General features: G+C 38.2%; 1 protein-coding gene across 1 annotated transcript in view; it reads left to right on the top strand.

Moving 5' to 3' along the window:
- The window catches only part of ADCY2 (adenylate cyclase 2), a gene marked incomplete at its 5' end in the record, with an annotated part of 204,281 nt that overhangs the window by 162,158 nt on the left and 24,648 nt on the right, over positions 1-17,475 (top strand). Inside the window, 2 exons of the mRNA XM_084212764.1 lie at positions 7,885-8,022; positions 16,835-16,954. Coding sequence (XP_084068890.1) covers positions 7,885-8,022; positions 16,835-16,954 — 258 coding nt within the window. The remainder of the gene's footprint in view (positions 1-7,884; positions 8,023-16,834; positions 16,955-17,475) is intronic.

Consider the following 17,475-nt stretch of genomic DNA (forward strand, 5'->3'; position numbering starts at 1 on the left):
GCACTGGTGCAAGTACTGTCTCAAAAATCTATTTGCATCACGTGAGACATACATGCACTTAATTGATGTGACATCCTCTTTGTGCCAGCAACATTTTATTATTATGAAATGTCTTTTCTGCTGCATATGTTTATACCTTGCAAACTAGTTTGACTACTTAACAGAGAAGATAGGGGTAATGTCATCTCATTTGGACATGTTTATAGTCTCTCTTAGATGCCCAATTGAATCACAGAATTAGAAGAACACAATACCAACAGAACAAACAGCAGAAAATAACTGGCTTCACAGTTGAGAAAGATGGTCTGATTTGAGGTTACTGAAGTCTCTGACAAAGTGCAGCCAGTACATGAGCCCTGTTCCTGCTAGAAGAGAGCACATTATTTACACCACATCACTGCATACAGAGTGATCTTCACCTTTTTTTGCAGGGGTTTGTATTTCATTCTAAAGCAATTGGCATTGGTCCTTAGGTACAGTCATAACTGCTGTGTACACATAAGATATTTAAAAGCTCTGTAAGGAGAGGAATGTCAGCACCAGCACTACTTGGAAATTATTTTCAGTCTGGAATTTTACCTTTGAAGTGAGTGCCTTTTAATGTAGATGTAGATGAAAGATCTAGGACCTTTCATTTCTTCAATAGTAAGGCTTTGCCTGTAAATGAAGATTAAAACAGGGATGTTTAGGCAAGGAAAACCTAAAGACACACTTTGGCACCTACAGCAGAGTCCATGAAAGAGCTCATCAGTCCTAAAAGTCATTCTGATGAGTCTCTAGCAGAGGCACTGCAACAGCAAATCCATCACTACTTAGTTAAGTACCATGTTCAGACTTCAGGAATTGTTGTAAGTGTACTGATTTCAGTAACAAAAATTCTTCTTACTGAGCTTCTTGAGTTACATGTTTACAACATTAGTTACATGGTTGAAGCCAGCTGAAGAATTTCCTAACTTGGTGAAAGCCACATTCTTTGTCTGCTTTTCCAAAAAATTCTCTTTTAATGAATCTTTAAATCCAGCAATTCTGGCCTTTAATGTTTTTGCCCATGATGAGATTATAAGTTAATTTCAAATACCCACGTGTGCTTCCTAGTGTACAAACAATTTTTCCTATTATTATTAAAAAAGCAGGATAGCAGAGAGCATCCAGATTGTTTTCAGTTGTCTGTACATGTATTACCTGAGAGCTGATACCTGTGATGTGCTAGTACTGGAATATGGGCTCAGCTCAGATCAGAGCTCCTCCTGTGTGAGACAGCTTTTGGATGGTAGAATCTCGAGACTTGGCCAGTGTAGAATGCAGCATCTGGAAATCCTTCCTCTAGTCCATTGCTCTGAGCATTGTCCTTAAAATGTCATTCAGGTTTGATTCTTCTCAAAACTAGTGGCTCTTTAAATATTTCCTAAGAAAAAGAAAAACCTTGATGGGAGGGACTGAGAACATCTAGCATAGAACACAGTGATTGTATGTTTTCTGGAGTGAGGAAAGCAGCACAGGAAGTGCCAGGACTGAACTCTGACTGCCTAAAGGCATATTTGTATTTACTGTTAAATATTCACTGTTGTTAGATCTTTACTGTTGTTAGATATTTATCTCTTATTAGTAGACATTTAGAATAGAGACTCAACAAGGTAAAGGCTTTGTCAAGCCTCTGTGGGGGGGGGAAACGATGCTTAAGTTTTAGCTTTCAATTTTTCAGATTCTGCACTGCCTTAGTGTGTGACTCTGAGCTTAGTATAGCGTGTTAGCAAGTTTCTCTCCACAGTTTAGTTAGACAAAACAATCCTTTTCCAGCCTGAGAACCAAGGATATAGTCACGGCTTTGGGCACATAAAGTGTAAACAACCGTGAATTCAAGAAAGCAATCCGGGAGGATGAGACTTCATAACCTGAAGCTGCAATTGGATAATTAACCCCAATATATAAATGGACCAAAACTTATAAAAGTGTGAAAAGTGTGACTGGTTGTCCATCTTGGGTAGAGCCATGGCCATGCACCTGTACTGCCCAAGGTGTAGCCTTTGAAGGGCTTCTAATAAATACCTGCTTTATTTCTTCTTAACTCTGTCCAGCCTCTGCTCCAGATCAGCCTCTCAAGGCATCACACTGACCTGTTCTTTCCTTTGAATGACACAGCTGAAGTGAACCACATGGCCATTTTAACATGGCCTGTTGTAAAGGATAATTAACACTGCAAAGTATTGTGAAATTAAAAATGTGATGCTGACTTTAGTTTTTGCTGTTTCTTCTTTATTCAGGATTCTAGATTCTGTCCAGTCACTTGTGTGAGGTAGAAATTGAGTGGATGCATTTTGTATGATTCAAAATGCCTGGCTTAGATTTCCAGGTGCCACCATGAAATTCAAAATCTTGGTGCTACAGTACTTGTTTTAGAAGTACTTTTGGTCCTTTTTGTCAACATTAGGAACATTAATAAGTATGTAAAGTAAAAGCTTATGTCTGTATAGCAAAATCCCCCTTCTTCAAGCATAGGTGACTGTAATTGCTGTCAGCAAGTTCTTTGGGTTTGAACTTTGGTGTCTTCAACTCTGAATGAAAACAAGCATGTAAAAAAATCTAAATTTTGTTTCTCTTGATTGCATTCTTTGAAGCATCAGTATTGGTAAAATATTGAGTTGTATTTGAACGCAAAATGAAAAGAACAACAATAGAACTATAGAAAATCTGATTCACGGGCTTTCTGTAAATAAGAAGTTTTCAGTGAAGATGTTCCAACCTCAAATAGCATGTGAAGGAGAAGTGTGACAGCTCTTGAAACACTGTCTTTCATCTACAACATAGCTGTCACAATTAGTTCTCGCACCAGTTCCTTGATCCCACTCAGGAAGACAGCATTCATCTTATTAAATGCTGAAGTAGGTTTTGTGTGTGGAAAGACAACACAGGATACATTTTTAATGTCCTGAATATTCAAAATAAGTTATTACTCATTATCATGCTGTGCTGTCATATCAGATTTAACATGTTCAGATGAAAAGGTAATACATTAGTCACCTCTCATACTACAAATACCTATTATTTCTAGTCAGAAAATGATAAACACTGAACCATATTCTGGAAGCTCCACTTAGAATAAACACTGTGATACTCTAATGCTATTGAGATACGATGTTTTATCCAACTTGCTTTCAACAACTGATTCTTTCTTTAATCTCATTCTCCATTTTATTCAGAAAATTGCAAAGGAGACATAACATTTACAATAAAAAATGTATGATGGAATCAGCAAAATAAACCTACCTAAGTCTGCTTTTTAAGAGTGGTTTTAATGATCACCCCTACCCCTCCAGTTCTGCTTCCAGAGATTCCCCCGATTTTCAGCAGTGCTGAACTGCTACAGTAAGACTACATATGGGCTGGATGTGGACTGCTCAAAAGTGAAATGAAGTTCAGCAAATCTATTATTCACACAGAGAATTACTATTCAGCAGTGTATTTTTTAATGTTTTCCAAGGAATATCTACTCAATGGCTTAATAAGTTTTAGGGTTTTGTCACAAGTTTTCCTTTCAGGACTCTCACTGGTTTAACAAATAAGGTGGGGAGGGCAACGTGCCAAATAAACAGGGGTCTTCCCCCTCCAGAACTCAGAGCTGTGCATTAAACAGACTGGTAAGAAATACATCACTGTTGTGCTTCTGTTTGACAAATGGAAATAACTACCTAGAACTTCATTTTAAAAGTTGCACTCTTAACATAACTCACATTGTTCTTCTGGCTAGAGACATCAGTGTCTTGTAATTTTAGGAAGAGCAATGGAAATAATGGAATCTCTTTATTGATTAATCACATTGTCGGAATGATATAGTGTTTCCTGAAATTTATGTTGTTTTCCAGGCCTTTTCTAAGTGATAAAGTTGCTCTTTTTTTCCCCTTAATGATAGAAGGAAAACATTTTTGTGAAGAAGTGTAGAAAATCAGTCCAGTATGTTCTTCCTTGCTAAAACATATTAGCAAGGTCAGGGGATATTGTTCAAAAATTTTCTACGTAAAGAAAAATTGGAATTATTGCAAGGCATTTTAGTACAGAAGTTACATAAGCCTGCACCTGTTCTCCAGGCACTTTGAAAACAAAGGGAGTTCTCAGCAATACATGCTGTTCTCAGTATGGGCATTGCTAAGTAGTCTCAGCAATTCTATACTGTAATTTTTTTCAATTATTACTTTCAAATATGAAGAAATTTCAAATTTAACAATTGGAAGCATTGATGTTAAAGTACAAAAGTTTGAAAAGTCACCATCATTTGATGCTGACATTCTTGTATTTAGATACTGGAGTTCAGCAGAGATTTTTCTGTGTGAAAGTTAATTTTATCCTCAAATTTAAAATAATAGAAGTTGTTGATATGAGTAGAGAAAACTCAATTTACATTTTGTAGCACTACTGAAACACAAAAGCACCTTTTTTGCAACATTGTTTTGCATTTTTTACTGTGCTGTGATTTTTCAAGTTTTGAAATTCAAAACTGCTAGAGCTTGTTGGGTCCAGTGGAGGTCAGGAGCTGGGAAGTGCTCCTTCCTGATCCACTGAAGCAAAATTGGATGGAATTCAACACCTAGGAAGGGGATCCACCTGTCCCACTCCCACTGAAATCCGAGGTGCAACCTGTAGTGAGGTTGGGCATGTGTTCCCAACAGGAGAATGGGCACATGCTGTACACAGAGGAGCAGTCACAGAGATCCAGGGACAGAACAGCTCTCTCACAGCACCCACATAACAACACACAGCACTCATGTAAACATGGTCTACACTGATGGTCTAGATCCTTCTTTCTGGAGGATCAGGTCTGATGGGATGTAAATTTCCTGGCTGTCATTGTCCACAGGCACACTTTCACTTGTGGGTCTGGCATGTGGAATTTTATTCAATACAATATCCATACCCAGGCTCTGCCCCTTCACAAAGTGACTAGCTCAACCCTCGGGTCTTTCCAAATGTAATCTCCTCCTTACCAACCGGTTCTGTTTGAATTTTCTTTGTGGTTACACACACACACTCCTCCACACACACTGTGGGTCTCTTCAGGGACTGGTCTGGGACAGCTCAGCTCCTGGCACCCTCAGCTGCTCACCTACCTGATCTCTCTCCAGTGGCACCCATCCTGTGCCCCTTGCCGTCTAGTCCAGCATGAACTTTGCTGCCATTCACACACATGCAGGCTCAGAATAAGGACTGCATTTACACAAAGGATGGTTAGAGATAGAATTTAACAATCTGCAATAGACTAATTTAGAAAAGTTTTCACCTGCATCCATTTCCTTTCATCCCTTCTCATTGCCATCTACCTATATTTGTACATCTCTGATCCACATTTATGCCTTCCTTTCCTCTCCTGTGTCCCATCCCCTAAATGCCATGTAAGATTTCCACATACCCACAATGCCCTTAAGATTTTACACAATTCCAAGTTTCTGCCCCCTAGCAAAATTACTTATCCTGTGCTAGCCTGCTAGCCTTTTAGGCAGGAATCACACTGAAAAGGCAGGGCATCCTGGAAAGGAAGATTTTTCATTGAAGCTTCTTGGTAGGTTTCCCATCAGAAATCATGACTGCAGCAACCTCTTTCAGTCATCTTAGAAGCTGCAAATTCAGTGACTTCTGTTGATGATCTTGCTCATCATCTGTCATTGCCCTTTTGATCATCACCATTTGTGTTTGATTTGATCAGCCCCTCATCAGGTAGCATAAACCCTGTAAAATTCATAATACATTATTTCTTGTTTAGACTGTATAATTTATTTCCATCATTAGCTTATTTTTTTGGAATTTCTAACCCTAAAGGCTTTCCTTGAACAGTACGTAATGTAATGTAACTCAGAAAGAACACAGTGTACAGCTTTACATATATATATAAAACTTTTTAGCTATTTTATATTCCTAGTACTTTCTCAGTGTACTTGTCTAGTTTTCTGTGTCTAATGCAATTTAAACTTATCCAGCTGCTTTTAAATTTCCAAGAAAATCACAGAACAATGTAGGTTAAGTTGTAGTAAAGCTCCAGGTGAGCTATAATAAAGGTAAAGAGTGATTAGGACATGATTTCATGACTCTTTTAATTTGCCATAAATCCATGCTCCCTGACTAATTGGGTTTTAGGCAGACTAGACAGATAACTGAATGATTCATTCTCACACAGATCCGTTCCCTGCATCCATCGGAACACTTCCCTCCTGCAGCAACAGCAGCAATCAATGCTTTGTGCTTTTTACTATACTGAAGTGGGAGGGATGACAAAACTTTTGTAAAATCTATGTGTAGTTTCAAATTATCTTGAAATTTGCTATGAAGTTAGGGCTGAAGAATAAGGTTGGGGAGTTCAAAAAGGCTTTTGAGCAGGAATTTTTTGTTCAAAAATTCAGGTCCTTTGAGCTTATGTTTTTGGGTAGGATTTTAGTAAGGGAGGGGAGTAATGTTTATCTTAAAGCTGCCTGGTTTTTTCCCTTTTTTTTTTGTCCATCCTTAATACTCCAGTGATTGTTTTGACCTTCCTGGAACTGAAATCAGAATCTGTCCAATTCAGTATGTAAAACTCCCTGTCATAAAAGGAAACGATATGTAAAAAGAAAAGCTCTGCATATACAGTGGATTTGTCCAAATAACGTATAATTAGGAGCAAAATGCTTATGTGCAGCATGATAAAGATTGTCATGCAAAATGCACCCCAAAATGCACGTGTAGGGTAGTGGTGTAATTTAGCACGATGTGCTATAGCTACTGAACCTAAACAAATAGATCAGTGCTGTAAATGAAGTCCTATGTTTGGTAGTTTTTCATGCTTGAGTTCCCATTTTTGAGACTTCCTGAGCTTGTATCTCTGCTGATGGCTGGGGCAAGGGTGAAAACAATATGCAAAGCCATCTCGGATAATATTAAGTAAATTGAACACACACGTTAAAAAAACAATTTTTTTTGTGGGATTGTCATGTTCCTTAAATTTTCTTTGCCTTTTTTACAGGGGTTTCCATAAAACTGAATTTGACATTTGGAAAGGGCACAAGATGCTTCTAGGCAACCTTATCTCCTCATTGCTAAAGTTTTGGGAAAATTATTGTTTATTGGATGTGTCACAAATCGTTGTTTATTCTCTGTGAGCCTCTTGTGCCTGTAGGCACTATGCATGTATGAATGGAGACTTTGCAATGTCTTCTTAGAAGCAGATTAAATGAGTCAGAGGTTTTCATTGTTAATTTTTGCCACTATATAAGAAAATTTTTCTATTCACTTTTTGTGTCAAATTTTACATCCAGTTTTTTATTAAATGCTTATTTGCCTTCTAGATAGTTTTAGGGAAGGTTGATTTGCTCTGCTGAGTAATTTTCCATTTAAAATTAATTATCAAATATGACTCCAAAAAGATGAAAGAAAAGCCTGGAAACTTTCCTGTTCTGTGGGCTGCCAGGGATACATCTAGCCTTTATTCTGTGTCAAAGACTTTGCAGAGTCATTATTTACATTTTGAAGTTTCCAGAGGCTACTAAACATGACCCTTTCAATTCAGACAAGGCAGGTCAGTTCATTTTCAAGGGTTTTGATGATGTTAAAGGTAATGACACTGTTGCCATCTCTGTATTTTGCTGTTATTGGTAATATGTATTGAATGTTTAGTAAGGTACTTGCAAATTATAATTATTTAATGGAAGTGATATTATGGCAGATATTTTAAATAAATTTTTCTTTATGTTCATGTTTAATCATGATCTGTCATTCTTGTGAGACTGTAATAGTTAAATAGTTCTGTGCAATGTTGTAAGACTATTGCTGCCCTCAGTCTTGAGATATCTTAATTCTACCCTTGTTTATACTAATTAAATATACTAAAGATCTTTTTTTTTCTCTCTTTTCCAAACTGTTTGTACTTAGCAATGTAGCAAGAAAGCATCAGCTTCATTGATGTGGATCCTGAAATCATCTGGAATAATTGCAAACCGTCCTTGGCCAAGGATCACTCTTACATTGACAACCACTGCTATAATATTAACCATGGCTGTATTCAACATGGTAAGGGAGAAAGGGGTATTTTTTCCTGTTTTATTTTTGTCCATTTAAGATTTGTTGTCGTTGTTGTTATTCAGTATTTGTTTAGATGTTAAATTTATGGCCTGTTGCTATGCCAGGAACCTGCGTGATAATTGGCAGAGACAGGAATGTAAAGCAGAGCAAAAGAAAACATAGTGAGTAATTGAGACCTCTGCAAACAGGATGCTCAACAAGAGCTCAGACCCTGGCTAAATTTGTTAAAGAAAAATATTATAATGGACAGAAAACAGTTACATCTCAGGTTTGAATTGCACAAGTCCCTTAGTCATCTGTGCATTGCTTAGAAAAGCAGCATTGCTGAAAGAATGAAGTATCTCCTCATGGGATTTGTGGAAAACTTTGTGTGAAACAAAGTAAGCTTTATTCAGTTTTGTGATGCTCCTCTGCTGACCCCAAAATTATCATAATGTATACATTATTGGTTTCACATGCTTCTCTTTCTTTTTAATGAAAAAAAAGTTCAAAGTTATGTCAAAACTTCAAAAGTACTGACCTACAAATTCATTGGGTCTTATGTTTACTTAACTGATTTCAACCTGTGCTTTTCTCTTCTAACAGAGAAAATATGTAATTTTATTATTTCTTTGCAACTATAGAGTAAATTATAGAGTAAATCTGTAAGCAGTTATAGAGTAAATCTGTCATTAGTTTGTCTAAAGCACGAATCTTAATGATCCCATTTAGTCTGAAGGGTCTGTTGTCCAAGGGGATGAGCAGTACATGGGATCAAAAGTCTTCCTTTGTTTTGTCCTGTTGGCTAAGGCAGATTCTGTTTGTAACCAATGAAAGGGTTCCAGTTCGGTTCTGCATCTGCAAAGTGGGAACTCTAACATTTATTTAGGCAATGTTTTCATCACAACATTAATGCATAATTATTCACATTTCAAGTGAGTGAGGTTCACATTTCAGGGCTTTTGAAATTGCAACCCTAATGCTTGCTTGAGTGGCTGGTACTTTTGTTACTTAGGATTTATAAAGGACTTAGAGATTGATAATACCTACACTGTTTTATTTTGTTTTCCCACATTTCAGGGGACCCTTAATGAATCATTTGTTACTAAGGACTAAACTTGTACAAATTATGTAATGTGGGCTTTTAAACGTGAACACTTGAAATCACTGGTAGAGTGTTCTCTCCATTTTACTGTTAAATTTTTCTAGTCTTGTTAATGTTCGTTTTCTGTTCTTTCTTTTTCCTGCTTTTTTTGAAGGAGAGGAGAGAAGAGAAATACAAAACCAATTCCATTTCCAAAATCTAAAATCCACCTAAGTGAATTTAGTGTGTAAAGCTGGGAGAGGAGAAACTCAGAGAAGCAGTGGCTGAACATAATATGAAACTGAATATAAATTGACTTTTCATCAGTGAAAGCAGTTAGCAATGGAAACAATTATTCTGAAAAGCTGTTGATTCTCTATTAGCTGAAAATTCTTTTTGAATTATAACCTTTAGCCATGCAAAAGTTATACAACAGGAAAAACCTCTGAGATTTAGTAACTTGTAAAATGAAGATCAGGCTAGATTTTCTCTTTTTTTAAAACTCTGTAAATATATCAGAAGAAAGGAAATAACCTACTTGGGTTTAAATTATTTGTTGAGTTAGACTTCATGCATATGGTTATTTATTAAGTTAAAAAATGTAAAAGGAGATTTGGTCAGCAAATGTTTTTTGCTTAGACTAAAGTTCTACCAGTGCTTACAGCCCACTTCAAACTTGGCCTTCAAGTAGTAAAAAGACATTCTAGCAAAAAAAAAGGAGTTGTTCTGTACATAATTTTTAGAAAAAGGTTTTACTTTTATTGGCTCATGTCCAGTTTTATGTGGACTGAATGTTATAGTAATACCTAATAGGCTATATTTTAAAGTCTTAGTGCCTTATAAGCAATGTTACAGAGTTACAAATACTCATGTTCCATGATATTCATGAGATGATAATTTTAAGTACAATTCCCACCTTGAAATTAAACCTTAATAGTTTGACTAGCAAAAATGACTTTAAATGTGATTGTGAATTTTGCATTAGCAAATTGTGGGAGAGACTCTGAAGTATCATTATTATATCTCCAAGCAACATGTACTTAATAGCAGAGTCCGTTAAAAGCATTTACTTCCATGAACCATTTCAGTAGCAAAAGGCAAAATGTACCCATTAAGATTTAATGGAGATAAAGAGTGTCTCACCATGCCACACCTCATAATTCATCATTAAGACCAAAATGCCAAGTAAAACTCAGTCTTTGTGGTCAAGGGAGACTGGAGAAGAGTGGGGGTGCAATTTTATTTCAAATTAGCTGTTTCAGCTGATCTCTTGTTAGGTTTGAGACGTAGTCCTGATCAGCAAAGGGAAGTTAAAAATCAGCTAATGTCACATAAGTATCAAATAGTTGTGAGCTGAAGGGAGAGGGTAAGCATTAGATCTGGTGCTATACAGACAGTAAGACATCTGTCAGTGGCTGAGGAAAGCTGTTTTTGTCAAGCTGATCTGCCTTAAACTGATCAGGAGAAAGTATCCTGCATGGACCAGTACAGGAGGCCCAGAGAGACAGTAGCGCTGCGTGATTGTGAAGGGTTAATACTTGAAAACTGAATGAATGACTGCATGCAGGACATCAAATGATTGTGCCTTTTCATCCTCTGGGATTCATTAGATCTCAAGGAATAGCATATGATAAAAGAGTCCTGCAACAGCTCTTGGTTTCAGTGACTTCTGCATCAAATACATGAATGGTTCTTGGCACAAGCAACAAGATCTCAGGCTTGTACTGTCCCACTAACTCTTAATTACTCTAACTACTAGCTTTTAAGATTTGGGATCACAGAATCATTGAACAGTTTGGATTGAAAAGAATCTTTAAAAAGTCATGTAGTTCACCCCCCTCTCCCCACCCCACCATGGGCAGGGACATCGTTAACTGAATCAGATTGCTCAGAGTCCTATCTAACCTGACTCTGAGTGCTTCCAGGAATAGGACATCCACCATCTCCCTGGGAAACCTGTTCTAGTGCCTCACCACCCTCATCATGTGTTTCCTTATATCTAGTCTGAATCTACCCTGTTTTAGTTTAAAACCATTACCCCTTGTCCTGTCACAACGGACCCTCCTACAAAGTTTGCCCCAGTCTTTCTTAGGCCCTTCAGGTACTGGAAGGTGCTCTAAGGTCTCCCTGGAGACTTCTCCAGGCTCAACAACCCCAGCTGTCTCAGCCTGTCTTCATAGGAGAGGTGCTCCAGCCTTCTGATAATCTTTGTGGCCCTTCTCTAGATATTGCTTGTTTCCTGTCTTGTCATCCAGTGAATTTTAGCAACGCAAAGAACACGTGTTTAGGAATCTGAATGCTGAGAGAAGCTTGAATATTTTTTCTCCATTGGTTATTGTACATCTGTGAGCCCAAACTGCCTTAAATGATACAAGTATTGGCCCCCTTTAAGTGGTGAATGATCCTGTGTTCAAGTAATGACAAATAATTAATCAAACCTGCTTTCATTCTCATAGTGGAAAGTTGGTTTCTTTACTAGATCTTCCATTTAGTGTAGCTGACTCTGTTGGTGAACTTGTATTTTTAATTGTTAAGCTCTTTGGCAGGTACACTTTAATTACACATCCCACGGTGCCTGGCACATTGAAGACCCTGTTTTGGAGGGTGCCTAATGCCTGTCTTTCAAGAAGAATAAACAAACACTGTCTAGAGGTTGACCTGGCCAGGGAGTTGGAAGGAGAAAGCACAGCTGAAGAAATCCCATTTAAGTGGTACTTGCAGGGCCCAGTCACAAAACTATTCCAGGATTTAAGGAGCTTAAATCAATATCAGTCTAGGTACCCTGGATTAGCAGAAATGCACTAGCAGGTGAGACACTGCTCTGAAATCATGTTTACAGCAGTTCTGGTTTCTTTCAAGGGTGTGGGAAGAGATAAAGTCATGCTGTCACTGCCTTTATAAGTGAGCATCTCTCCACATCTGTCAAATACAAAAATCATGCTGTCTGAGTTTGTAAAGGGCCAGCAGGCTCCTCATCTTTCCTGTTGCTGGGAGCTTTGAACAAGGCAGTGACTTGCCACTACATATTGCCTCTTCAGGGGGCTAGGAATTGAATACATGGTTGCACAAAGACAGATATGCATTTTCACTTGGCACACAAACTTTCATAGAAAATAAATTAATGAGCAACTTTAATTTGGTCCATTTATGCTGCAAGACACCAAATAACACAGATGCATGAGCACTTTGATGTTAAGAAGCCTTGTACCAACTCAGAGGAAAAATGCTCTAAAATTTCTGCTAAATGCATTCCAGTACCCCCTGGATTTTCATTATCCTTATACAACTTACCAAAATCTCAGCATCACCTTTATTTTGTAAAAAAATACATAATAGTCTTAGTAGGAACTTAGCATTCCAGGCTGTCCTTAAACCTCTCCTTTTGAGCTTGGGAAGAGGGGGAATGATACTGGAATTTGTGATTCTTCAGACTATTCTTGGGGCGCTCTTGTGAGGATCTGGGAATAAAAGTCCTGACTCACCTGCCAGACCAACTGCCATTTTTCAAAGGAAGCTGTGAAATGCATTCTACACCCAAGTACTTTCGTACCTCAGTGAGAAAGATGGTTTCTTTTCTAATGAGATCTAAACTAGTGTATTATTTGTTGTTTTCAGACAACAAAAGAGATGCACTAATTTGCTTATCCCATGTTTTGGGGGGAGGGTCTATCGCCACATGGCTCCCGTTGAAAGCAGTTATTTTCATTATGTGAGGCAGAAAACTCACAGCTGAGGATTGCAGGTCATGTGAACACAAGAAAAGAAAACACTGTCAGAATATATGAAGTTAAAATAAGAATGTAATGGTAGCATGCTCAGACGTTCCCTGGCAAACATTGGTATTCATAAAAAATCCTGCTTTCATTTGAGTCATTTGTGTGGGTGTGACTGCTTAGTAGGACTGAACCTACTCTTACAAAAAATACTATGTTGAAGAACAATATGTATCTTCAAAGCATGATGGCAGATGTAGGTAACTGATGAGAGACAAGAAAGACAAGTGCAAACACATCATTCAGAAATAAGTGTTGTTTGGCTCATGGCAGGTGACAACACTTCCATATCCTTTTTTTTCTCCTTTTTATATTTATTAATATATACATAGCTATATCATATTTCATACAGTTCTGTGTGTGAAGGTAACATAGGTCAGAAATGCTTTGTGCAAGGTTCAAAACCCAAATTAAAATGCTACAATATAAATTAACATATATAAATATGCATGACGTATGTTTTTCTATAATATAATTGTGTTTGAGTTCTTCATGTTATATAATTTTTGCTCTAGGGACATACAAAAAGTGGGATTCTGAAACTAAATATTTCATGTTTACAGAAAAATATATGCACTGTTAGTGGGATGTGGTTCTCTTGGCAAAAGCCCTTGTTAACAGAAGTTATTAAATAGCTGGAGGCAGGGAGGGAGAGTAAATCCTCAAAGCTGTCTGAAGGGCTTTTGTCCAAAGTTGTTCCTGTTAAGAGGCAGGCAAGCATCAGCTGGCTTAAAAAGTAACTTGAGAAAAAGCTTGAGAAGGAAATAGTGTGAAAGAAGTATAAAAGAAACAGAATCACAGAATGGATCAGGTTGGAAAGGACCACAGTGGTCATCTGGTCCAACCTCCCTGCTCAAGCAGAGTCGTCCTAGAGCACGCGGCACAGGATCGTGTCCAGACAGTTCTTGAACATCTCCAGTGAGGGAGACTCCACAGCATCTCTGGGCAGTGTGGAAATGTGTAACAGGGGCAGAGAGCTATGAGTGGAAACAGATGACTGTCAAAAAACTATTTTGACACTGTAATAAGTCACCTCTGGCATCACACCTCTGCTTCAGCCAGCAAGAGCAGCCTGCCTGTCAGATACTCTGAGCTGCCTGCCACGCAAATGGGCAGGCAGCAGCATGGGCTGGGACAAGCAGGGACCACTGCTCAGGTTTGTCCCTGCACACAAACCTGCAGGGCTCTCTCCAGGGTGTGCATTGACAGCTTGCAGGGAGCTGCACAGGTGCACACAGAGTGCCTGCATCTCCTTTCAGCAGCGTGTGCAAGTAGGGGAACCTGCATTGCCAGAAGCAGGAGTGTGTGCATTTCACCCACACGTCCTGTGGGAAGAGGCAGATGTGCATGTAACCCTCTTCATGTGCACGTCATTAGAGCTCTTTGGGAGCAGTTAGAGAAGGATGTTTCAAAATCTGTAGGTGTTCATTAACATTTTGTAGGGTCTGTTTTCATGGTTTATCTGTTATATTTCTGATACTGATCCTCGTCTGCAGCAGCGTGGGGTATTTCCCTGAGGGGAAAAGATTCAGAGGAATCCACACTCATCCTGACTTTGTAGTTCACTGATGGCAGGTTAATTATATGCAGTTTCACAAACACAGTTATGTTGGCAAAGCAAGGGAACCCAAAAATGCAACTTCATAAACACACATGAGTGCCAGCTGGGTGTTGGTAGCTTTGGACTTGTGTTGTAGGGGAGTTAAGAGAGAAAATGGCTTCAGACTCTTCTCTGCAGAGCTATAAAACATATCAAAGGGCACTCAACACAGGTGGTGACATGGGAGGTAGGATAGTCTTCAGAAAAATAAAAGAAGTCACTGTGCATGTAGTGCTGACTGCTGCCAAGGGGGATTGTGGTTCTCTGTCCTTGGAAGTTTCCAAGACCTGGCTGTCCAGAACTGTGACTGAATGACTGACCAGATCTTACATTAGTAAATCAATAAACCATTTTGACCCACATGTAGTTGCTTCAAGTGAAGCAGTTCAGGTTTTCTCTGTAACAGTAGTTAAAGACAGAAATGGAGGAAGAACTTAAAGGTGAGTTACTCAGTGACTACCTGCAGGGAACAGCCTGTGAGAGGGAGTTGACCTCTTGAGTTCTACTCTGATCAACCACATGTGGCACATGTGGATTTTCATATTTAGTGTGTAAGAGGGATTATGAAATTTGCTAATCAACTGAAGTGATAGTCAGTGTCTGTGAAGCAAGGCTTGGGATTTTAGAAAGGAAAAAGTCAGGTATTGATTTGTGAAAATAAAAAGAACCAGGATGAAATTTAGTAGTAAAAAGCTCAAGATTATGGTTGGTCTGATAGATTAGTGACAAGAAATTCTGATACATCTTGGAAGCTCATCACATGGATAGGCAATGAGTTCAGGAATTTAATTAATTAGGTGGGTTTAATGTCAACTCAGCTGAATCACAATAACCATCCATGTGACTGCCTTTAACTCATGGTAAGTATGAACTGCATTTACCTAGGTGAGTCCCAGTTAAGGAAGGCTACCTCACATTTGCTGAGCATGATGTTAATAGCTGGGGTGATATCAATGCACAGAATGTGTTAAGCTGGCTGAGCCCCAGCTGCATGAGGTACAGTGAGCTAATAAGGTTTTGTAGCTGTGAGCAAAGGAGCATTGTTCTAGATATCTAAATTCAGTTTTTATATTCAATTTATTCAATACATATAAATACCTCAAAGGCAGGTGTCAAGAGGCTGGTATCAGGCTCTTCTCAGTGGTGTCCAGCAACAGGACAAGCAGCAATGGCCATAAACTAAAACACAGCAAGTTCCACCTCAACATGAAGAAGAACTCCTTTACATTGAGGGTGGAAAAGGCTGCCCAGAGAGGTTGTGGACTCTTCCTGTCTGGAGTAATTCAAAACCCACCTGGACATGTTCATGTGTAACCTGATCTAGGTGACTGTGCCACAGCAGGGTTTGGACTGGATGGTCTCCAGAGGTCCCTTCCAACCCTAAAAATTCTGTGACTCTAGGATGTATGATAATATATTTTCTGCAGAATTTGTATTAGTGCTATTGCATGATTCGCTGATAAAATCTGGGAAGTGTTGGCAGTTTTGGTCACCCAGAAGGTTGAATGGAAAGAAATATGTACAGAGGGTGACTGCTAGACTAACTGGGGGAATGAAGAGCTTGTTTTCAGGGAAGAAACAAGATTGATTAGCACAATGAAGCCTGAGATGACACTAAATATTAGGACTTTAAATACTAGGGAGAGGAAGTAGCTATGTGAAAACTAAAGAATGAGATAATGACAAGAAGAAAAACAAGCAAACTGGCTATGAATAGTGATTAAATGCAGAAACAGTTTAAATGTTGAGATTCAGACTACTGGAATAAATGTAGTCACCAAAATCTAAATTGTTAAGAAAGCACTGGGTCACTGCATCAAGGGGTCTGGGTGATGTTGGTTTCCTGTGTGATTACTTGCTGAATTTGATGCCCCAAGAGATAACTGGATCCACTTTTCTGTTTCAATTACATTAGTCCCAATATTAATGTCAGCATTTTGATGTTATTGTATCTGTGTAAACCAACTTGTAAAGACTTCTTATTCTTTCTTTAATTCTTCCTTTGTTTAAATAGGACATTCAGTTGAGGTAAATCCAGGAATTATTCATATTGAGTTTATTTCTTTATTGTCTCTTGGGTGTTTGAGCTTCTGATATATGAAAATAATACAACAAAGAGCCTTTTGTCTTTTATTCAAGTAGAAAGTGTCAGATGAAGGTTAGCACAGTTGTTTTTGATTGAGAATGCAGGAATCATGCTATGTCATCTTCCTTTTCCTATTTCAAATTAACATACAAAAAATAGTGAAATACCAAAGTTAAATGGTTACATGTAAGGCTTTCTCTGCTTCCCCATTTCTGTTCTCTATTTTGACCTTAAACAGCTGTCATGCTAATGGATTATATGTTGATTTTTTTTTCTAGTTTTTCCTGGATAACGCTGTGATAGCTTTTCCCTCAGTTTTTAATTCATCAAATGCAAGTTTTCCTAATTCAAGTAATCAGACACGGTGGTGTATACAAAATAACTGTTTTTTCCTACCGGTAAGTTCATTTCACATTTCTTTGTTTGTTTACAACAATTACAACAATTACTGTTACCAGATATGCTTGAAGTTAAACACCCACCCATTTTTGAGACTGCAGAAAAAGCAAAAAGCTTGATTTTTTTTTTTTTTTAGTCAGTTGCAACTGCATTTGAAGTAAGTGGGAAGTTAAATGAGATTAGTACTTCTGAAAATAGAGGTTTTAATGAATGTCAGGTTAAAAAAGCAGGAAACAGCATAATAACAAGGAATCTTAATTCACCCATGCTAACACATTACAAGATATCAAGATAACACACAGCATCTGCAAAACAGACTGTGCACTGAAAGCCAGATTAGTCTGCAGGCAGGTTTCCCATGGTGGGAATATTTTCAGGTGGCTGACCTAAAAATATTCACTGTTTCCATCAAATGTGAAATTGTCAGACTTCTGTCATTGCATATTTTGGGAAAGCTGATGTCTGAGGGGTGGAAAGAAAACTCTCGTGTGCACTGTATAGACTGCTTAAGAGACCTGAA

The sequence above is a fragment of the Fringilla coelebs genome, assembly GCF_963513975.1.
Source record: "Fringilla coelebs genome assembly, chromosome: 1".
Taxonomy (NCBI): domain Eukaryota; kingdom Metazoa; phylum Chordata; class Aves; order Passeriformes; family Fringillidae; genus Fringilla; species Fringilla coelebs.